This window comes from Dendrobium catenatum, unplaced genomic scaffold (genome assembly GCF_001605985.2).
Source record: "Dendrobium catenatum unplaced genomic scaffold, ASM160598v2 fragScaff_scaffold_1579, whole genome shotgun sequence".
Classification (NCBI taxonomy): domain Eukaryota; kingdom Viridiplantae; phylum Streptophyta; class Magnoliopsida; order Asparagales; family Orchidaceae; genus Dendrobium; species Dendrobium catenatum.
The window spans coordinates 164,207-187,928 of record NW_021320041.1 but is presented as its reverse complement, the minus strand read 5'-3'; the positions used below and the strand labels follow the sequence as shown (position 1 = coordinate 187,928).

The window sequence follows — 23,722 nt, the reverse complement described above, 5'->3', positions numbered from 1 at the left end:
TGTGAAAGGAATAAGGGGAAAATAAAATGCCTTATTAATAGTATGAAAATTCCACTAAGAACTTTTATATTCTACTCCACTAATTCCTTTCAAAACACCACCCATCTGTTGATTTCCAATCTTTTTAATCAATTGAATACATGCAAAGCTAAGTGATGTGGGTACAATAATAATAATAAAATAATGAAATGGCACATACTGAAATAGAATAATTACATTTCTGTGAAAGATGAATAACAACATTTTTCTTCTTTTTTTTCTAATTAACTGTGATTGAGAAAATATCAATTATTCATATAATAGATGAAATGCCCAAAATTAAAAGTTTATGCTTACATTTATTTTGAACATTTCGGGTATTGCAAATCACTCCTCGTTATTTAAATTTCGTCCTCAAAATTCATAGTGGTCATCAAACAAATGAGGAAATCTCAATTTAATGTATTATTCCCTTTTCCAGGTTGCCTCTTTTTCTGGTATATATTTCAATTTCACTTTAACATAAGGAATCTGATGATTTTTGAGCTATTTAATATTGAAATCTAGTATTATTTCTAGTTCTTCAGTATTAGTCAAATTCTTCTATAGCTCAATTTTATCATGTGAAATTTCTCATAGGCATTTGTAACCTATTTCCATAGCAATGACACATGAAAAATTCTATAGATATCTGACATGTCATTTGAAAGAGCAAGTCTTTAAGCAACATTATCAATCTTCTCAATGATTTCAAAAGGTTCTATATACCTAGGATTCAATTTGCCTCTTTGTCCAAATCTAGCTATACCTTTTAGAGCTTAACCTTCAGAAGTACAAAATCATCAACTTTAAACTCTACTGCTCTGTGCTTGAGGTCATAATACTTTTGCTGACGATCCTAAGCAACTTATAATCTATCTCTGATTAATCTAATTTTCTCTGTTACTTCAACTAATTCTAGACCCATTTGCTGCCTTTTTTCTACCTCAACCCAAGTTAAGGGAGTTCTACACTTTCTATCATAAAGTGCTTCATCTGGTATCATTTGTATATTGAATTGGTAGCTATTGTTGTAAGCAAATTCTATAAGCTAAAATTTAGCAACAAACTTTAATGGTTAGTGTGCATTGATTTTGCACGTCACTTCATGCTTGGATGATTTTTTTGTTTGTGCGGCGACCTTTGAATTTGGGTGTTAATCTTAGTTGTTTCTACTATTTCAAATGGGTTGCGTAGGCCATTTTGTGAACAGATGATGTTTGGTTGATTTTGACTTTTTGGCTTACACATTTTAGACAACATTAGCATGGCGTCAAGTCTTTCACTCGTCATTTTTATCAAGTTTAGTCGGGTCGACCTCGAAGTGTTATTGATGTCAGCACATCGTGAATGCTCTTCCACTAATCTTCCTTCGCTAGTTTTTCTCTTTTTCTTACACTATTCTATCAAAAAAATTTGTTCTTGAACGTAAATTAGATCGAGTGTTTCAAACCCATTTGTTTTCCTGAGAGAAGAGAAAATGAAATTTAAATGAGGTTTGGGTTTACTTTAACTCAAGCCATAGACGAGGAACAAGAAATCTCATCAGTTTGTTTCAATTCCAAGCCCTGGCCACATTTAGCTATCCGTTGTGTCTCATGCTTAGTGTTAGTAGTTAGGTTGCACATGTAACTCCACCTCTTTGCTTGCTCGGCTTTTCTCTCTCTTTCTCTCTCTTGCTCCTCTCCTGCTTGCACTTTCCTTGTATATTTCTTGGTCTCGCCTTTCTTTACCTGCATCTATCTCTTGATTCGCTGCCCGTTCTCTCCTTACTATCTCTCTCAGTCTCTTTTCGGGCTCTGTTTCCAGCACCTCTGTCTAACAGTGAAACTAGCTAAATGTAAATTAACTTGAACTGACACTGGCTAGTTTATCTTCTTATTTTTTATGGGATTTTACATACGTCTGCTGATGTTAGATGTGTATTAAAGGACTACTTTTAAAGAATCCCCAGAGCAGATTCATATCTTTTCTCTGGGCTGGTTTGATGTTCGTAGGCTTTGCTGGTTCTTATGAGCTTTTAAAAAATCCACACACATTAATATTTAATATTTTTAATTATGTACCTTTATAATGATTTTTGAATATTCTTATATATTGGTGGTTAAAATATTTTATAAATGAGTCTACTTCACTTGAATCAACTTAAAATTGAGTTGAAATCAACCATTTTTTACTGATCTGAATTTGGTTTGAGTTTAAATTGATATCTTCGGCTTCGAGTTTAGGCTAGCTTGCTTGAAATCGACTCTATATCATCTCTACTCATGGTTTCCAAACCTACCTAGAACTTGGAGGTCCAAATCATGTTTTTATGGTAAGAGATCAAAGTTCAGCTTTGCTATGATGACGATGAGTGTTGCTTCAAAGTGTTTAGTATAGATTTTGGTTTTCAAATGGATGTGGTTTCCTTAATGGGCATTCACTTTTTTTTCCTTTCCGGTTCTGGCATGCAATTTCTAAAAAATCTACAGATAATCTTCATCACATCGGTTAGGTGGCCTCTAATCTTTTTGTTGTGGCTTCCTACCGATTGTTATTTAAATGCTATATTGTATTCTCCACTTCGTTAAATTGATTTATTCATTCGAGTAAAATATTTTAATTTATTTATTGTCTTATTTCAGGATTTAACTGTGGGGAAGCATCAAATATTGCAACTCCTGAATGGTTAAAAGTCGCCAAAGAAGCAGCAATTCGGAGGGCATCAACGAACTGTCCTCCTATGGTTTCTCACTACCAGTTGCTTTATGCTCTTGCTTTGTCTTTGTGTTCAAGGTGGGCTTAATCATCAATCAGGAAACATGCTTACAGATTTTTAGGTCTCCAATACCTTATGAAATTCTTTCTCTCATTTCTCATGCATCATGCTCACTTTCAGTGATTTAACTTTCAAATCCTTGAACATTTTTGAAGTTCTTCAATTTTGCTAGGGTTTTTATTGGTGAAGTGTAAATGTAGAAGTTATCTTCATTAAATAAGCATATGAGACAGAGCAAAAGGAACGGTTGTAGTTGAACTTTTGAAGCTTTGCTTTTGTTGAGAAAGGTAGAATCTAATCTATTGCACAAATGTAATGATAATTTGGAGCTGGTTTATGTATTATCATTTTCCATTCATTTCTATTAATGATTTTTTCGAGGTATTAAACTCATTATTAGTGAATCCTTTTGAACATATTTTTTCATATTGCCTCAAATTTATCCTTTATCATACTAAGCCTTGTTGTAGTTTCATCAACTCGACTATTGAACATATTCTCTATCCTTTGTTGTACGTATTAAGAATACCTTAACCTATATTTACGATTGCCTTTTCTTCAATATATATCATTATACTGTTTTTTATGTATAACAATTCTTTAATTTAAAATTACCCAAAATAATGTAATTAGATCATGAACAAACACAAGATAAGAGTAAAGCCGTTTTTACTATTATATTCATCCTTTTTCCTTACCATACATGCAACTATAATTACGATGGAATGAAAAACAGAGGAAAACACTTGGTGGGAAATCATCCCATCCAAATTAATCTGGTGACAGCACAATAGCTAACCACCTTCCATCTTAAAGCCCAATGGACAATCCAACTTCATACATAATAAGAGGTAAAAAAGAAAACATTGCAAAAGCGAGCAATTAGTGGATAGTAGAATTAAGATAAAAAAGGAAGGAGGTAAATGTGATATTTGAATTCAAATTAATTCAAATACTGCACTTAATACTGCAAATAAGGATCCAGCTACCTTTTTAGTCATAAATGGTAAAAAATAAAGTAATTTTGAGCAAATCTTCCAATACTCTCCTTCAATATTAATCATTTCTAACTTGTTGAACGTGCTTTTGAAAACTGGATTTTTTAGAATCTTAGTAAGAACAGTAGCTTTTTGTTAGGAGTTTAACACAATTTAATGCCTCCGTATTTAATTTTTCGCTTGATAAAGCTGCAATCATATCTAAAATGCTTCATTCGATCATAATGCTAATTATAGTGGACTTACTATCACTATAAAGTATAGTAAGTTTACAGTTTTGTATTTGTAAATCTTCCATCAACCTTTCTTGCCAAATAATATCACAAGTTACTTAAGCAAAAATATGAAATTTAGCCTTGATACTGCTCTTGCCAAATAATATCACAAGTTACTTAAGCAAAAATATGAAATTTAGCCTTGATGCTGCTCGTAGCAACCACTGTTTTTTTTTTTTTCTCTCCATGTGATTAGGTTTCCCCATAATTTTGTGTAGGATCCTAAAGTAGACTTACTATCCTTATTTCCAGTCTAATTTGCATCTGCAGAGCCTTTTATTGTTTATTTCTCATTCTTATAAAACATTAGACCTCTTCTTGGATTGCCCCTATGATATTTTAATATATGATCAACAATATCCATGTGTCAATTAGTGGGAGGATGCATGAACTCTCACCACACTTATTGCATGCAATGTTGTCTATTTAGTGTTTTAGTGAAAGATAATTTAGTCTTCTCATTTCCCATAGATATCTTTCTTTATCCATTGATGAGACATCATCGTTTACCTTCCACTTATAGTTCTTCTCTAGTTGGTTCTATTGGTTTGCATCCCAACTTTCGGGTCTCCTTATGGTCTTTAGTGTATTTTTATTGGGAGGTGAAGATTCTATATTGACTCAGAGCCAAATCCATGGTAAAAATACCACTTATGATCAGAATATGATCCTCATATACGATCATGATTGACTTTTCCCCCTTTTCTCTCACTTTTATTAATATAATGTGATTAACCTTTCCCTATTTATATCCTATTAAGACCCTGGTATTGGTTAAATGACTTTTTTTGAAACCATGGGTAAATCTAGATTAACGTTAGCAGCTTCCTCATTCTGAACTTGTTCTGGCTTTAGATGACTAGCTATGTTGAGAGGTTCTAGGTTTTTCCCGAGTATGTAACAATTTAGGTCTCTCAGGGATAGTTTTCCCCCATGGAGTAGTCATTCAGTAGAATGTTGAGATTTTTTGTGCTAATATGGAATCAAGAGCTGGACTTGAAAATTTTAGAACATGTTAAGAATAGGTAGAGAAATGGTGGAGTTTCAATGATTTTCTTCATTGAACTTTTCTCCATGTTGGCTAGTATTGGAGTAGAAAGATTTATTCTCAAAGAAATGGCATCAAGAGAGATTGAATTTTTTTTAAGGTTGAAGAATATTATTTGAGCATTTTTTTTTGAGCAGTTAGTTGATGATCATGCACATAAATAGTACACCCGAATATTTTGGTGGATAATGAATTAAGGATACTGTTATGTGGGCATTAATTAAGTAGACTCAGTGGGGCTCAATAGTGAAGTGTTTTGTTATAGACTGTTCATACGGTAAGTAGATGTGAGAATGACCTACCTTATTAGGAGTTCGGACAATCTTTTGGAACAAAATTTGTGAAAAAAATGGAATGTACAATTTCTTAAAGATTACGGATGTTTAGTTCAACTACTTCATATTATTGAGGAGAATAATCACAAACACTTGATGGAGTTTTCCATTATTACACATATATTGAGTAAATTCTTGTGAGAACTATTCTTTCCTTGATCAATACTTTGAATAGAAGTTTAAAAAACTTTTGAATGAGTTTATTAAATTGCTGAATTGGGCACATACTTGAGATATTTCTTTGATAGGATAGGATAGACCAAATAAACTCTAGTACAGTTATCAAAAAAGGAAATGAGCCATTGATTTCTTGTCAAATTTGAAGTTCTTGTAGATTGCCAATATCCCTGGGATAAGCAAAAATTCATTTATGGGTAATAAGATTATGGTTGATGAACATACATTTTTGATGTAGGCAAGGGGGGGTCAACACTTGTCCAAAATAAATCAAATTTTGGCTTCCCTTGAGTCTAGTACTTCAACATATTTGAGCTGAACTTTTAGTTCATTTATGAGCTGGATTTTAGTTCATTTATTGAACTAAGGGTTAGCTCATTATGAGCTAACATTTTAGTTCATTTATTATCTTTTAATTAATGTAATTTTATGCTTTTTATGTTTGTTTTAATGTTTGTCTCTTGGAATTCCAAACCGGCCTTTGGAATTCCAAGAATTTGCTTTTCCCATGAGGTAACTCCTTGGTTTCCTCCATGGCTTTTTGTTTTTTCGTGTATGCCTCTTGGAACTCCGGCTGGCCGCTGGTTTTCCCGTGCCTGGGCTTCTTCTCCTGTGGCCGTGGCTCCTCGGTTCCGCTCGGTCTGCTTGTTTCCCGCGCTGGCTGTTTCGGTTCCTATGTTTGGGTGATTTCCGAAAGCTTGGGGGGGAATTCCCATGCTTTTGATGCTTAGTTTTATGTGTTAAATTAATGTAATATGTCTTTTGGTCTTCCCCTTTCATACCTATATATATGGGGGGGTATTGTAATGTTTTAAAGAAGTGAATGAAATTTGATTTTTGGAAAAAAATATGTTAACCTGCGGGTTGCTTGGAAATCCTGCGGGCTCTTTCCAACCTTTCTCCTCGGGCTTCTAACCTCTTTCGTCTCTCCGCAAGTGCCACTCCACCTGTATCTTTCTTCTCCAAGTGCAGCAACTTTAGGGTGTCGTCTTTAATTTTAAGTTTGCAAATCGTCGTCGTTGTAATTCCTTTTTTTTAGTTTTATTTGAAATGTAAGAGTTTGTTCGTTTCTACTTCTCGTCCTTAGTCATTTTCGTCAGTAGGAGTCTGTCGTATCTTTTGTGATCAAGAGATATAGGTCCCCTTTTTTTATGTCAAGTTAGGTGTGAGTTTAGTCAAGTCGTTAGTCTTGTCTTAAGTTTTTAGATTGAGTCTTGTAAATTTTTTTATTGAGTCAAAAAATGGAAAATGCTCCTCGGTTCCGCTCGGCCTGCTTGTTTCCCGCGCTGGCTGTTTCGGTTCCTGTGTTTGGGTGATTTCCGAAAGCTTGGGGGGGAATTCCCATGCTTTTGATGCTTAGTTTTATGTGTTAAATTAATATAATATGTCTTTTGGTCTTCCCCTTTCATTCCTATATATATGGGGGGTATTATAATGTTTTAAAGAAGTGAATGAAATTTGATTTTTGGAAAAAAATCTGTTAACCTGCGGGTTGCTTGGAAATCCTGCGGGCTCTTTCCACCCTTCTTTCTCATCTCCTCCGGAAATCCTGCGGGCTCTTTCCAACCTTCTTTTCTCATCCCCTCCGGAAATCCTGCGGGCTCTTTCCAACCTTCTTTTCTCATCCCCTCCGGAAATCCTGCGGGCTCTTTCCAACCTTTCTTCTCGGGCTTCTAACCTCTTTCGTCTCTCCGCAAGTGCCACTCCACCTGTATCTTTCTTCTCAAAGTGCAGCAACTTTAGGGTGTCGTCTTTAATTTTAAGTTTGCAAATCGTCGTCGTTTTAATTTCTTTTTTTTTATAGTTTTATTTGAAATGTAAAAGTTTGTTCGTTTCTACTAAGAGTTTGTTCGTTTCTACTTCTCGTCCTTAGTCATTTTCGTCGGTAGGAGTCTGTCGTGTCTTTTGTGATCAAGAGATATAGGTCCCCTATATTTTTTGCTCGCATCAATTTTGCATTCAAAGGGAACATTTCCTTGATGATAGATAAAGTTGGTTATAAATTCTTGGGAGAACTAGGATTTCATAACCTATTGTGTCATAACATAGCATCAAATTAGAGAAGTAGAAATAGGCAATCTACTCTGTGATTGGAATTTGGAGGAGTCTTTGAGGGCGGAGCTATAAATCTTTTTTCTCATCAACGCTACCAATTATCTTCCTTGATGGGTACACGTAAAACTCAAATAATATATTAAATTGAAAATGTAATATCAATTGTAAGTTAATATTGGCACAATTTTAAAACGTCTTCTAACAGTACATAATGTGCATAATCGTTCCTTGCCCTAGGTCATATTTTTCCATAAGTCACCCTAGCATCAGTAGGTTGAACATTTTTCTTGTGCATGTTTCAGATATTTTCCATGAACAATATTCCTTTTTAAACATATTTTTAAATTTTTTGATATCAACTAATTATTTTTATCCTACTCATAAAATATGTCCATTTCCCGGCACAAGTCCACAACAACAACATCAAGCTTTTATCCCATTGTGGGTCAGCTGCATGAATCATTTTTCTCTATTGTGTTTTGTTAAGAGTCTAATTCTCATTTAAATCTATTAAAGAAAGGATATTTCTAATATTTTCTAACCAAATCGTTTTAGGTGTATCTCTACCTTTCATAAGACACGCCAAATCTAATACATCTACTTTCTTAACCGGGTCATCGGAAGGCCGGCCCGCCGTTTTATGTGACCAAACCATCTAAGGCAACTCTTTGTAATCTTATGATTCGCACAATTTTGTGCATCACCTTTATTCTTAAAAAAGGAATCCACACACTCATTCTCCACTTATCTATGGATGCTCAAGTGGATGAATGGCTTATCCTTAGAGATAGGATATGAAATGAGAATATACGTGAAGAGGTTGGAGTAGCTCTAGTGGAAGAAAAGATTAGAATGAGTTGCCTTAGATGGTTTGGTCATTTAAATTGTCGGCCTTCAGATGACCCATTTAGGATAGTAGATGTATTAGATTTAGCCTATTTTAAGAATGGTAGAGATATAGCTAAAAAGGCTTGATTAGAAAATATTATGATGCATTTAGATTTTTTTTGCAATATTTTTGTTATAAACAATATTAGTTATATTTTCTATTTTTTTGTTTTTTATGCTATCCAATGATGGTGGTAAATCCAATGATCATGGTAGGAAAAAGTTTGGATTTTGCTTCCTTGGGTTTGCCGGCTTTGGGGGTCCATTTTGTCCTTTGGTTGTTTGCTGGTTTCACGTGAAGAGGTTGGAGTAGCTCCAGTGGAAGAAAAGATTAGAATGAGTTGCCTTAGATGGTTTGGTCATTTAAATTGTCGGCCTTCAGATGACCTAGTTAGGATAGTAGATGTATTAGATTTAGCCTATTTTAAGAATGGTAGAGATATAGCTAAAAAGGCTTGGCTAGAAAATATTAGATTTGACATTTTTTTTATTTGATTTAAATGAAAATTTGACTCTTAATAGAACAGAATGGACATAAACGATTCATGTAGTTGACCCCACATAGTGGAATAAAGGCTTGATGTTATTGTTGTTATTATTGTTATCTTGCAACATTCTTAGACTACAAGTTCGAAAATTTATTGTCTTTGTCGGAGCACATGCAAACTAGTACATTTGTATGTCTTTAAATATATTTGCACAGTGCACCTGTACCTTTTTTATTTCACTTTCACATTTTCAAGATGTAGACAATTTAAATTTATTATTTATTTTAACCTATGAAGCCTCAAACTTAAGAGATTTATGTATTTTTTCAGAGCTTGTGTGAATGATTTAGTTTTTCAAAAGGAGTTTGCAAATTATAAAATTATTTCAAAACTTTTGAAGTAATTGTACACTTTTTAAACTGAGATAATTTTTAGTTCAATTTGTTTTTAGTACATGCAATATTCTTAGCCATTATGATTAAATATTCTAGCATGTTTATTAGTGCAAATGCAAAAAAATTGAACTTTGACAATTTGACTTATCATGCATGCTTTGTAATGCATTTTTATATTTTTGGGTTCATTTGCATGACTTATTTACACATTTTTAATGAGTTTGCAGTATGCGCACATACGCTTTTCAATGTGCTTATGCATCTACATGATACACTTTTATGCTTTTTGGTGTATTTACATAGTGTACTTGTTGACTAAGAAAAAAAAAAGAAACGAAATGAAATAAATTTTTTTTTGAAGTAGTTTACCTGTCGTCGGGCCCACTATGCGCTCAAGCGAAGCAACTGTTGGTTCAAAATAAGGCAACTGCCCGCTTACTTTTTTAAAAGAATTGGAGCGTCTAAGGTTCGCTTTTGGATCTTCTCTTTTCGTCATTGCTGTTCGGTTTCGTTGCTTCGCAGGAGGCAAAGAGATCGCACGGGTTGCTTCTTCCTACTCCTTTGTTGCCATCCGACTTTGCTTCGCGGGAGTGGAAAGATTGCATGCGACACTTCTTCAGCTACTTTGTTGTTGTCCGACTCCGTCACTTCGCAGGAGGGAGAGATTGCTCGAGTCGCTTCCTTGGATCCTTGTTGCCGTCCGACTTCTTTCTTTGCAAGAGGTGTAGGGATTGCACAATCACTTCCTCAGCTCCATCATTGTTGTCCGACTTCTGCTTCGCGGGAGGAATAGAGATTGCATGGGCCGCGCCTTTAAAAAAAAGATAGACTTTCAAACAGGTCTCCATGATCCGCACCATCGATCTTAGATTTGGGCGGATAGTTTTAAAATTTGAAGCCCGCGCCATTGATGTTAGATCTGGGCGGGATTAAATAAAATTCGAAGACTCCATGCAGTCGATCTTAGATTCTTATGGGATGATTTTAATTTGAAGACCCTACGCCGTTGATCTTATGGGATGGTTTTAATTTGCCGCCTCGATTTCTCCCTTGGTGGGGAGAGGATGTCGGAAGGCTGCTGAAATTTTTTAAAAAATTATAGAACTTTTTTGGAGCAATTATAGAGCAATTAAATTTTGATTTTAATTAATCCATTTATTATTGAAAAAAATTAATTGATTAAAATTAATCAAAATTAATTTATTAGTTAATTATATAAAATTAAGGAGCTATTTAAAATACAAGAGCATTTCAAATTTGTGAGCATTTAGAATTCAAAAGTTTCAAAGTACGAGAGCGTTTTAAATGATTTTTTTTTTAAAATACGAAAACTTTAAATTTTGAGAGTTTTAAAGTGAAAGTTTTAAGAATTGAAATTAATATAATTAATTAGAAAATTTTGATTTTTAGTTAATTAATTAATTAGTTAAACATGAAAGAAAATGCAGGAAAAACAAATATCATTTTTCCACTAATTGACATATTCAACTCTCAACCAACTCTTAAATTCTCTAAATCCTGTACAAAACTCTCTAAACACCTGTAGAGACTACTCTCCAAACAAACAACTTTATCAACTCAAACGTTTACAGAACAACACTATGCCAGCACTTCAATGTCCTTCCTGTACGGGCTCCTGCAACTATCTGCAACCTACCTGAATAGCTGGAAGTACCACTTATCTGCAAACAAGTAAATAAGAATAAGTGCATCATAAATAAATTAAATAAATGCTGGTAAAAAATTTTTTTACTAGTATGTAGGTATTGAAAAGAAACTACTAAACAATAACAATAAAATCATTATAGTAAAAGCACTAGTGTAACAAAGTACTGAAAACCAAAAATTTATGTCAAACCTTTCAAAACACTAGAATCAACTCAACAAACACATAATCAAATTCAAAATTCATGGCAGCCTTGTTTATAAGAACTCGATTGTAAAACCTACTACCTAGCAACTTTCAAAGGAAAGACGTAAGCTCGACCTTAAATAAAAGTTTTAGGTAAAATTGACCTAACCCCCAATTAAAACACCGGCCACTTCTAATAAAAGTCGTAAGTCCGACCTCTGAGAAAAATTTCTAGGTGATAATACAGGCCTAGACCCCTCACTCGGGCATCCTAGTCTATAGGACTTGGTTGTAAGACTCACAACTCGGGCCACTTAGCTTATCGAGTTAGGTCGTAAGACTAATCATTAGACAACTTCTAAGGAATTAATAAGACTTATTCAATCAAAAGTTTCAGGCTACCTTTATTAGAAGCTGTAAGTCCCACTAATTGGATTTCTTTCTAATGAAATCCATAAGTCCCTACCCAAATCTAATCAAACGAATGTCTCTTGTTGAAAAATCAAGGCAAAAGCCTCATGAGAGAATTTCATCTTTAAATAATGTTTTGAAATTCAGTAATTATGATACTAATCCCATGTCGATAACATGTGGAATTTCTATCGTAAGATCTTCTACAAAACAAATAAATTTTATGGGTATCTTATTATAAAAGATTAAGTTGTAAGACCCACATTTTTTCAGGCTACTTCCTAAGGGAAGTCATAAGTCCTACTCAAATAATTAAAACCTCTAGGCAGCCTTGCTGTAGAGTAAGGTTGTAAGACCCAGTTTTGGACAACTCAGAAATAGAGCAGTAAGCCCCATCCTAAATCAAATATCCGTGTTACTTTCTATGAAAGTTGTAAATCCTAACATAAATTTAAATCTCAGGGTTACTTTCTACGAAAGCCTTAAGTCCTAACCTAAATTTAAATCCCCGGGCTACTTTTTAAGAAAACTGTAAGTCTCAACCTAAATCTAAATATCTGGGTTACTTCTTAAAGAAGCCATAAGACCTGCTCCAATCCAAACTCCGGGGTTACTTCTAAACGAAGTCATAAATCCTAAACTAAATAAATTTCTAGCTATTCTAATAGATGTAAACCCCAAACCTTAAATAAAAATTAAAACTAAAATCGACAATTAACCACTTCAGTCAACTCGGGATCCCTGAGAGGAGGTAACCCATGGCTGCTAATCAGATTCCCTCGACACTACGGTTCATGATTGTTAGTGTTGGTAGACTAAAATCTACGGTATACCCGGGGTGATGGAACCATGAGATCTTTATCGGGTTTGCCTTCATTTTTCCCACTATTGAGACTAAAAATACATAAAAATTTATTCATACTTAATCGAGAGTTCTCTCTTACGTGTTGAGAGGGGTAATTAACTATGAGTGTTTGTGCTCATAGGAAGTAAGAACTCCAGATCTTTAAATTCTGACACTACATTTAGGGGAAATCTGGTTAACTACAATCTGACTTAAGGGAAATAGAATCCTATAACTGCAAAACAGGAATCATGGATTCGTGCCTTTTTTTTTTTTGAGCCAACAGTACTCATCACAACCTCTAATATACTTGGTCTTTCTAATACACCACATGATGCACTTTTATGTTTTTTGGTGCATTTTCACAGTGTATTTGCATACTTTTATGTACTCATGTTTTTTGATGTGTTTGAATGGTGCACTTGTGCACTTTTTAGTGCCTTTTAATCATGTAATCACACAATTTTCAATGTACTTTTATGTTTTCTAATGTGCATACATGATGTATTTGCATGACTTTTGATACATTTGTATGCTTGTTAATATCCTCATATGCTTCGTGATGCGTTTATATGATGCAATTGCACAGTTTTCAATATATTTGTATAATATGCACATATGCTTTTCGAGGGGGCTCTCAAGATAATTATATGCTTTTCGAGGAGACTGTACATTTCTTGAGGTAATGACATGCTTCATGAAGCAACTGTATGCTTCATGTGGCATTGAAATGCTTCTTGATATGGTTGCATGCTTTTTGAAGCATTGGCATGCTTGTTGAGGTATTGCACTTGAATTGACAATTACATTTTGATGCGCGCATGATTTGAAAATGTCCAAATTTTGGTTTGCGCTAGCATTTGTTGATGAAATGCACTCAAGTTTCCTTTTGAAATTTATTTTATGCTTTTTTTTTTCTACTTTTGGTATGTGTTGTGGATTCAGTGACATAGAAGGCGAGTAGGAATCTCTTAAGTATGTTAAGATATAGCAATATTATCTTCTTGTGCTTGTAATTTTGCACCTTGGGCTCCATAGGGAATCCATTCTTGTCTTGTAAACAAGAGAGGTTTGCTTAGTTTATTTTCGTATTTTGTGCTTAATTCATAGAGTTATTTTGTTCTGAAGAGTTTAAGAAGTAGTGAGGGGATGTTGTTCGTGCCCGTAGGTATGTTCTTATTGCTCTTCAACAATGATTTATTATTGCATGCAAGAAGTTAGTTGGAATGATGTCTCTGATCCTATGATTGTCAATAAATATTTTGACATGATTACCTTACATGCTCACAATTTAAAAATTTTGATTTGGATTGACCGGAATATTATACATGTTAGTTTTAGGTCTAAAATGTTGACCCCTTCAATTTTTAGGTTGGATTCCTGCTAACCTAATAACTGAAATCAACTTGAAAATAACTTTTTAATTTTTAGCTCTAAAATGCATTCTCTCATTGACTAGCCGACAACCTGCCTTGTTCGTGTTGACCCAAAATGTATGAATAATATTACAGTTGTTTGGTTTTAGTCAATCGAGCTTTAATCAAGTAGGTTTGGGTCAAACATTATGGCTCATATAAAAAATGAGTTGGTTTGAGTCAACCAACTTTGGGTCATGTCCGATTTGGTGATGCATGAACCTGACCCTTTTATCTTAATTGACACCTTATCCCATATGAAAAACAAAAACAATGTAGGAGAAAAGTAGTTTTTTCATTCAAAATTATTTTTACAATATATTTAACTATCATCTACCTAATTGTAACCAAAGGAAAAAAAACATTGGTAAACGGTTGGTGGATTGCCATCACTTCCATGTGCAGCGCAAAGGCTGCAGAAAAACTGATTACCTTCCGTCTTAAACGGCACAGATAAACTAGCTACATATGAAATATGAAGAGAAAAGGGAAAAACAATAAAAGAGGGCATTTATTATTTGGCAAAATCAAGAGAAAAAGAAATGAGATAAATATGGCATTTGAATTCAAATAAATTCAAAGACTACACTTAATACTGTAAATAAAATATCTACTACCATTTCAATCATAACAAATAAGGAACAATCTAATATCTATCCAGGTCTTCCAATAGTTCACACAAGAATTATCATTAGTTTAGATTATCATATTAACACGAGGATCAATTTTTAGAAGATTACTCATATTGTACATGATCAATGTTTATGCTTTGGCAGTTTGATTTGTTAATGAAGATAACCAATGGTGATGATTCTCAGACCAGGCCGTTGACAATGAAGATCAAGTTAGTAGGAGTCCATAGAAGATAGATCATCAATCAATGCCTAATAATCAAAATTAGGATAAATTTTTTAGCATACCTATTTTCCCTTTACCTCAATTCCTTTGAAAATTTGGCTTCCTATGGGGCAGATCATCTATAAGGTCTGGGTTGAGCTCGTCATTCTTAAAAATTTTCCCTCTATCCCCTCTATCCAAACACCATGAGGTAATTTAGACTCCAACTTTATACGGACAATATAGGGTCTGGGTTGAGCTCGCAAACTCCCTTCTCCCCCATCGAAACATATTACCATCAAATAACATCGGATATCCCACTTTTGAAGCAAACTTAGCAAGATTGGTTTCATCCCAACAATGTAGTGGCAAATGCGGCAAACGAATCCAAATAGGTGATGTTAACCCTTTTAAGGATTCTTGAGAGAATTGTGGTGTCCATTTATCAATCCCCACAATGTGTCCTCCCACATACCAAGAGAAATCACCAAGAACTTTATCCATAGCTTCATTAGATTGGAACGAGCACAATATCCAATCTAATCCATGAGAGGTTAAATGAAATCAACCAAATCTAGCCCATTGACGTCTCAATTCGATGCTACACAAAACACAAAGAAAAAGGAATATTCTTACCAAAAACTTTCACAACAAGAGAGTTTTTAAGAACTTCCACATTCTTTGCGACTTTCGTTTCATCAAGCTTCACAATGTCGTCCGCATTATGCCAATCAAAAACTTGATTCGAAAGATTGATCGTGATATGTTGCGTTTTAATCCATGAGTTAAAAAACTGATTCTTCTGAACAGAATTTCCCGGTTCAGCAGGCACTGGAGACAAGTTAAGTCTCCTTTCTATAGGAAGTGTTGTGTTAACATCATCAACAACAATAGTTGTATTATCCTGACCAGACGGACGGTTATCATTTCGATCTCCATCCTTGCTAACCTAATTTGAAAATCTATTAACCTTCAATCTAAAAGAAGATGAGGAAGACAATTCATGATCATTTGTTTTGGATCCAAGATTAGTCTTTGGATAAAAGGATAAAAAGTCTCCCGTATCACACTTCTTTCTATTCTCGCACAGAACTATACTTCTTTTCCTTTTCCTTCAACATCCGCATTACTTCGAACAGGTGGAAGGTTTCCTTCAGTAATCTTCAATGGCTTTTGTTTGAAAACATTCTCCCGATTATTAGTGGGAAATTTTGGATAATTGCTTCCAGCGATCCTTAGGTGGATATGAAGATTTGGATGGCCGATCATGAGCGAACGATTATCGGCGATCCTCCGCCGCGGTAGGAAAAATCTAAAATTCTGGACTCTCTCTCTAAAACTCTGGATTTGGATGGCCGCCATAAGTTCAATATTTTTTCTTAGTTCTTGGTCGATGTATCTTTTCAACTTTTTTCTTGTTATGGGCCCTAATGGTAATTTTATCTCTTCTTCAATGAGCATATTGTGCCAGCCATAGATCTTACTACTAAATCATGACATTCATGGCTTTGACATAGTTTTTTGTCATTAATATTTTGTATGGAGGTCATGCATATTAAACTTCTTTTTTTCTTACTTTTTTGATATAGAGAAAGCTTCATTTTTTATGTTATAACATTTCAAGAATATGTGATTTGTTGTTTTTATTGTACACTTTTGTGTTTGTTTCTTCTATAGGAATCCTAAAATTGTTTCAACACCAAAAAGCTCGAGATTAAAGCATAAAAGAAGATGTGTTGGAGAAACAATGATCAAAGAAACATTTGTTCAAAATGTGATACATAACAATAGCCTACTGAATATTCTCCTTGACGACGGCTCTTCATGTTTGATTCTTCCACAAAGAACATTTGATAAACCCTTATGCTCTGGTTTACATCTGAAATTACAAATGAAGGTAAAACCAAGAATAGCACTTGGTTTATGCCATGCTGAGGATAAAATGGAAGGAAATTCTGTTCATGATTTTTATATTGGAAGCAGGAGCAGCTGGCCTAGTTCGAGTGGCTTTTGTCCAGCTGAGGAGAATTCTAATTCTGTATACTACAGAAAAAATCTTTTAGCAACCAAGATTAGTAGCTTAGGATCTTCTGGTTCACAAATTTTGTCTTCAAGGTTGCAGAATAAAGAGGGACAAAATAACAAATATCGAACTGATGGAGTTTTAGATCAGGGGCTGTTATCATGCGTCACTTGCGGGATATTAAGTTATGCCTGTGTGGCTGTAATGCAACCTAGTGAAGCGGCGGCTGAATACCTCTTGTCTTCTAACTGCAACTCTTTTTCTAATCAGATTGTTGGCTTTGAGGAAAATTGTGGCTTGAATAATGAAGCTACTTCAAACACACTCAATTCTGATGTTGACGTCAATGTTGGTAAGTGAATATCATTAAACATACTTGTGCGCATACACCTTTACCCCAATAAACAGAAGGAAACAGTAAGAATTATTTTTTTTATTTCATAGGATGATAATTGCATGCTTGCTGGAATGCATGAGCTTTCTCTCTCTCTTTTTTTTTCTTGCTAGAGATAATTTTCTTTAATGTCTTTTTTCGATATACTTCTTCCTTCTGCTCAGGACATATAGAGAAGATTCATTCTCCAGTCCAAGTTCATTTCCGTAATGATGGTTTGCTTTCTAATGCCAAGGTTGAGAGAGGAGCTTCAGCTCTTGACCTTTTGGCGGCTGCATATGGTGACTTGTCAGATTCCGAAGAAGATGCACTTCATGATGTTTCTTTCTGTGCTGATGGTGACAAGTTAACTCATTCATCTCTAATGTGCATTGTGGACGACCAGTCAGTGAGTCCCGTTACTTCTGAAAGTATTTGTCAAAAAGGTTTTCCTACAAATGAAGGGGAGGCTTTTTTTACTAGAAACTATCGAAATAGAACCAGTGGGATATGTAACTCCATTTCCAAACTTATTCAGAGTAGCAAAACAGTTGATAAGAGTTTTAATGTTAGCAAATTTTTTCAGTTACATGAAAATGGCAATTATAACTGTGCCTGTGATCTACAGCCCCTAGATGCTTGGAGGGACCTACGCAGCACTTACAAAACTGATCCAACAACCGTAAATTTAAATGACATCATAATAAAAAATCTCAAGTCTGATTCAAGAGGATATTATCCCCCTGGTTCTTTTAATGAATCTAAAATAACAACTAGAAATATAGCTTCCACAAAATTTTGTCATCTGGATGACTCCATAAAGAACTCAAACATGACAGTTTTGCAGGCATCTGACAAAGACTCTTACAGAATGCATGTCTTCTGTCTTGAACATGCTGTGGAGGTAGAAAAGCGGCTTCGAGTATTGGGTGGGGTAAACATGATGCTTCTTTGCCATCCAGGTAAGCTTAGGGAAATTATACTTCCATTAGCTTTAGAGAATTGCTTTCCTGTTGACCAACATTTGATTGGTGTAATGCGTATTAATATTGCTTTTACAAGGTGTTTTTCCTCATGTCCTTCATGCTCCATTCCATCGTATTATTTTGGAATGCTAGCAAAAATTGCAGCTTATATCAGCTAATTACGTAGTCTTTTTTAGTATCTTGACTCATTGGATATAATAACTTGGAAAATGCAAGCTTCAGCAGCAGTCATGTAAAATCATACATTTTTCTTCAAAATGGTTTGGTTTATTAATGTCACACACCAGTCTTAGGATTCTATCTCAATCTTTCATAATTGGAAGCATATTCAAAACACATTAAATAAATACAGAGCTTTATTAAACTTTTCAATAAAGTTTACAAACCCAAAAGTTTGATTGTACAGCTTCCTACTCTTGCTTCTATGCACAACCAAAATTTTTGTACACAAAAATGCAGATATCCTTATGCCTAGAGCCCCACTTGCTCCTTCCCTTTTCCTATAGTGCAACTATTGTTAATGAGTTATAGCTTAATGAAATGTATAATCATAGAATAAGAAATAATAAATATATAATTTGCAGTCAATTGTAAATAATATTGAGATTTCAATAAGGAATCCTATGCCATATGAGAACTCAATGCATAAAGATACTAATCATTGTATGTATTTTTTAACTTTTCACATTTCTTATTATGTTTATATTCCAATACTTTATTCAACTCTAACGATGACTATAAATTTTTGCACACTTATAGCTCTCTCATTCAAAGTTGGATTCAAATTTTCAACTTTTAGAAGTGAGAGAGTTGGATACCTTCTGTACGGTCTCTAAGGCTTACCTCATTATGTCATCCATCCTTACTTGCCTGGGTTTATCCCCCACATATGACTTATCTCATTGTGGGCTCCGAAAATTCGGCCCCAGCCTCACCCACTTGCTTTTCTTAAGGGGAGTTTTAACGAATTTAAGTTTCGGTGTAAATTTTGGAAGGCAGATGAGTTTGTAGATAAGACACTACCCATAGGTTTTACCCTTATTTTGTGAGGACTTTATGATCTGTGTTTTGGTTTCTTATAGGCGTAAGCCCCTATAGTTAATTACCTCTCCCGATAATGAGTGAGAACTTTCGATTAAGGCTAGCCGTCAATCAAATACGTAGAGATATATAGTATATGTCATATAGTAACAGCATGGGCTTGAGAATTGGATAGTTTGGAGATGTGATATTTAAAATTAGAAAATTTTTCATCATCTTGCACTAAAAGTGGATGGTGGTGGAATAGATAATGGACCCGATCAAGATACCATGGTTCCGTCGTCTCGGGCCATCGTGGACCCTGATTTACTTAGTCAGAGGAGGTAGTCGACCCCACCTGACAGAAGGATCCTTGTCGGCTGCCATAGGTTGCGTCATCTAAGTGTACCTTGTAGACCAGGGGTGGATGTTTGTCTAAGGGGATAAATTTGAATCCACCTTAGCTAATAGAGGGCTTTGTGCCTTATCAATTATATCATATTGATTCATGTCTCAAGGATTTGATGCCACTAAGGAACGTATTGGCTTTGATCATAACCGCAATCTCATGCCATTTGACATAGAACCACTTGATTTAGAGGGCCCCGGGTCATAACCGTTTATCCTGGTGTGTCATTTGGCAGCAAAATTGCCGGTCAGAGGACATGTACCACATTCTTTCTGATAGGAGATTATTTGAGAATAGATTTTAGTGATATTTTTTACTAAACATTAGTTCTATGTGAGCTGAAGTGATGTTAAAATTTGTCCACATCGGCAAACTGTTACAGATGATGAATTGATTTGGATTTAAGTGATTGATGATTGATTTCGATTTTAAATATCGAGATTTGGATGATTTTTGGAATTTTTGGATTTTTGATATTTGGATGACATTTTGAATTATTTGGAATGGACCCATCCATTTGAGATTTTCTATCAAACACAACCATCATCGGGGTGTTAATGGGCATTTGAAAATTTCATTGATTGGACCTTGTCGACTCTGTCTACTGCTCAACAGAGGATCAGGTCCCTAGGCTTTATGGTTTTGTTAATGAATTTTCTTTGATTGAGGCCTTGAAGGTCTTATATGAACGTATAAAATAGATTATTCTGGTTAACACCTTGATTGTATATTTATTTGATAATTCGAGTTATATCAACTCCTATCTATTCATATAGAATGATCGAGTTCAAACTACGTTCATTTATTGACCCGCATAACATCCCTATACGTCACGTGTGTAACTGTAACACACTCACTTGGGCCCATGCTGGTGTTTGGTGGTATTTTATAATTATTTGAACTTTTTTTACTGCTATTTACCTGCTTAGGAGGATCAGATTCAAATTTATTATCCTGCGCATCATTCCTAGACATCACATGTGTCTCAATAACACACTCGTTGGGGTCCACACTTATTTTTGGGGGCATTTTATAATTATTTGTTGAAACTTGTCGACTCCTACTTACCTGCTTAGGAAGATCATATTCAAATTTATTGATCCGCGTAGCATCCATAGACGTCACGTGTGTGAATACATCACGCTCGTCGGGGCTCATGCGGGTGTTTGGGAGTATTTTATAATTATTTATTGAATATTGTCGACTCCTATTTACTTGTTTAGGAGGATCGGGTTCAAATTTATTGACCCGCATAGCATCCCTAGACGTCACATGTGTGAATACATCATGCTCGCCGAGGCATATGTGGGTTTTATGATTGCACTTACCCCTTTTGCGAACCTATGTGAATACAGATTACGGTGCATGTGCGGGGGCATTTTGAAAATATTTATAAATACTTTCAGTCCGCTTGCATGGATGTTGTAGATCCGGTGGTGTATTGTAGTAGTTTCTGAATTGAGTTGTTTGCTGCTTTATACAGGTAGACTGTCGTGCACTACTTATTGCTTTATGTAAATGGATTGTATTACACTGACGAATCTCCTGCTTTTGATTTGTAGACAATTGCATTGACACGATAATTTTATTCGTGGTCATTACTTTGCATACAAGTCTTCTAGAACTAACTACAGACATTTGAATTTGTTGTAGTTATTCTGCATTTTGCTTGTGGCTGACACACTAGGCGTACATTAAACCTTCTATGACGACTCGTAGAAACTTGCATTTGTTATAGTCCTTTGACATTCGTTCGTAAATAGTACGTAATATTCATAGCGGGTCACGTAGAGAATCTTGTAGGAGCTTGTATCTGCTGCGCATCATCTGGTATTTTCTTGCAGATAACATATAGTGTGTACGACAGGGCTCCTACGGTAGTTTGCATGGACTTGCATTTGGTGCTTGATCAACAAAGGTTGACATGGATGCTTCTATCTTTGACATATGATTTGTAGCATCTACTGAGATATTCTTGTGCATCTACTGGCAATTAGATTCAACTGACAATTATACCCTTTGAACGTAGTGGATTGACTAAATTTCACCATTCATTATAATCAATACTTGCTAGCATTTGCATGATCTATGGATATACATTTCTTGTTGCCTGTTATTTTCCTTTGTGTTGCACTTGTAGATAGTGGATCTCCTACAACAGTCCATAGGAATTTGCATCTGTTTCCAATTGGTTACCTTTTGACTCGCAAGGGATTTGTATATTTGCCCTCCACCAAATAGTTGTTGATCGTGGAGATTGCCTACATTGAGTGTGTTGATAAGAGATTTCATTGTTTGCAAGGAATTTTGTTGCTTGTAGGCGATAAGTCGAATGTGTCACGGTTCTTCTATCGAAGTCTGTGGAGAATTCATCGCATTCATTATACATTCATCGTATAGTCTTTATATTTCCTTCATGAATACATCGGGATATTCATTACAAACATTACACTCCCTTCCACAAACATGATTGTTATTGTACTTTCCACCATCTTATCACTTGAAAACAAGTTGAACGTGCAAGTTCTTTGTCTTCAAAGATGGTTTACAATATGCATAATGAGTTTGACATTCATAATTTGTTTGATATTCATTCCTCGTCTAGCATTAAGGCTTTCAACACTTGTGGGAAATTTCATGCTATTGGTTGTAGGCATATTGCCATATCACTCACTTAAATATTGTATATAGCTCAATTCGGTTGAATAGTTTGAATCATTTTAGTTTTATTATTCCTTGTTCATGAGATAACTTTCATTTGAATGGTTGGAATCTTGTTGACTTATGATTTGCATTTTTTGTTAGTCATTTGAGTTTTATCTTCATGCTATTCCAAGTCTTGTTCCCTATTGTCCAAGGGTCCCCTGATGTTCTTTCAAGTTCAAATTCAATTTACTATTGATCCAAATTCAAGTCTCTTTATTTTTCATTTAAGTCCAAATCTCCTGTATTCAATTAAGTCCATATCATCTGATATCATTCAAGTCCTCTGTTTGGTTCATTCGAGTTTGAATTCAATGTCCTTTGTGTCCTTGCGCCAAGTTCATCTGAGTTCAATGCAGATTCGAGTTTAAGTTCAATGTCAATTTTGAATTCACTTAGGTCCCTTGCGCTCAATCAAAGTTCAAATCAGGTCCTCAGTTCACCAGAAATTTTGGCATCTTCCCGGCGTCTCCCCTGTTTAGGGGAAACTACAGGAAACTAGGCATTCCCACCATGCTAAGAAAAGCATGTATGGTTGGTGTCCTTGGACACCACAGTCATAATCTTGATCCCCCACCACGCTAAAAAAAGCGTGCATGGTTCTTCAAAGGCACCTTTTTGAAAATGTAGTTATTTCCCCGCGAGCGAGTACTTATATATGTCCCCACTTCATCGTAGGTGTTGTAGCGGATTCCCATCCCACCACACTAAGAAAAGCGTAAATAGGTGGTTTTCCGGTGCGCCACGAACGCCGAAAAAGGGATTTTAGGTGATTACCTGCTTCGTCGTAAGCATCGCGACAAACTTCTTCCCGCCACTGTAAGAAAAGCATGTATAATGGTTGTTTTGTCGTGTTGTAAGCGTCGAAATCAGGCTCTCAAATTTTTAGGGATCAAAGGTTTATACCTTACTATTCCAAGGGTGACGAGATGGCAAGAGAAAAGTTCAACATGCACAAAATCATCTCCTTTTTTTTTAACTCTTTTTTTTTTTGGTTATATTCTTAATTCTAGAGCTAACTATCAACAAGTTGCTTATAGCACTCGAAATAAGCATTATTCCTTCACACTTCATCTTTGGTAAACCTCTAAACATGAATTCCTATCCCCTTGCAAATCATGCAATAAAACTTCGAGTTCCAGGCTAGGTATTCGATCAAAGACTTCTCTTGCAATTGCCAAACAGTATCATTTTCTGTAAATGTCAACAATAGCAGCCCTACAATACCATCCATCTCATACCCACTTTTCACCATCTCTCCATGCATCCCCTTCTCTGTTTCCACATCCAAAGACCTTGCACAAGTTGATAAAACTATGGAAAAGGTTACAGAATCAGGCTTAAAGCCAAACCTTGTCATTTTCTCAAACATCTTAAGAGCTTCTAAAGCATGCCCATCTTGATAATAAGA

General features: G+C 35.0%; 1 protein-coding gene across 1 annotated transcript in view; it reads left to right on the top strand.

Moving 5' to 3' along the window:
• LOC110109349 (lysine-specific demethylase JMJ705) overlaps positions 1 to 23,722 on the top strand; it is a 55,782-nt gene that overhangs the window by 22,672 nt on the left and 9,388 nt on the right. The window contains exons 4-7 of the mRNA XM_020840381.2: positions 2,646 to 2,796; positions 16,475 to 17,172; positions 17,379 to 17,602; positions 18,041 to 18,155. Of these exons, the coding sequence (XP_020696040.1) occupies positions 2,646 to 2,796; positions 16,475 to 17,172; positions 17,379 to 17,602; positions 18,041 to 18,155 (1,188 nt within the window). The remainder of the gene's footprint in view (positions 1 to 2,645; positions 2,797 to 16,474; positions 17,173 to 17,378; positions 17,603 to 18,040; positions 18,156 to 23,722) is intronic.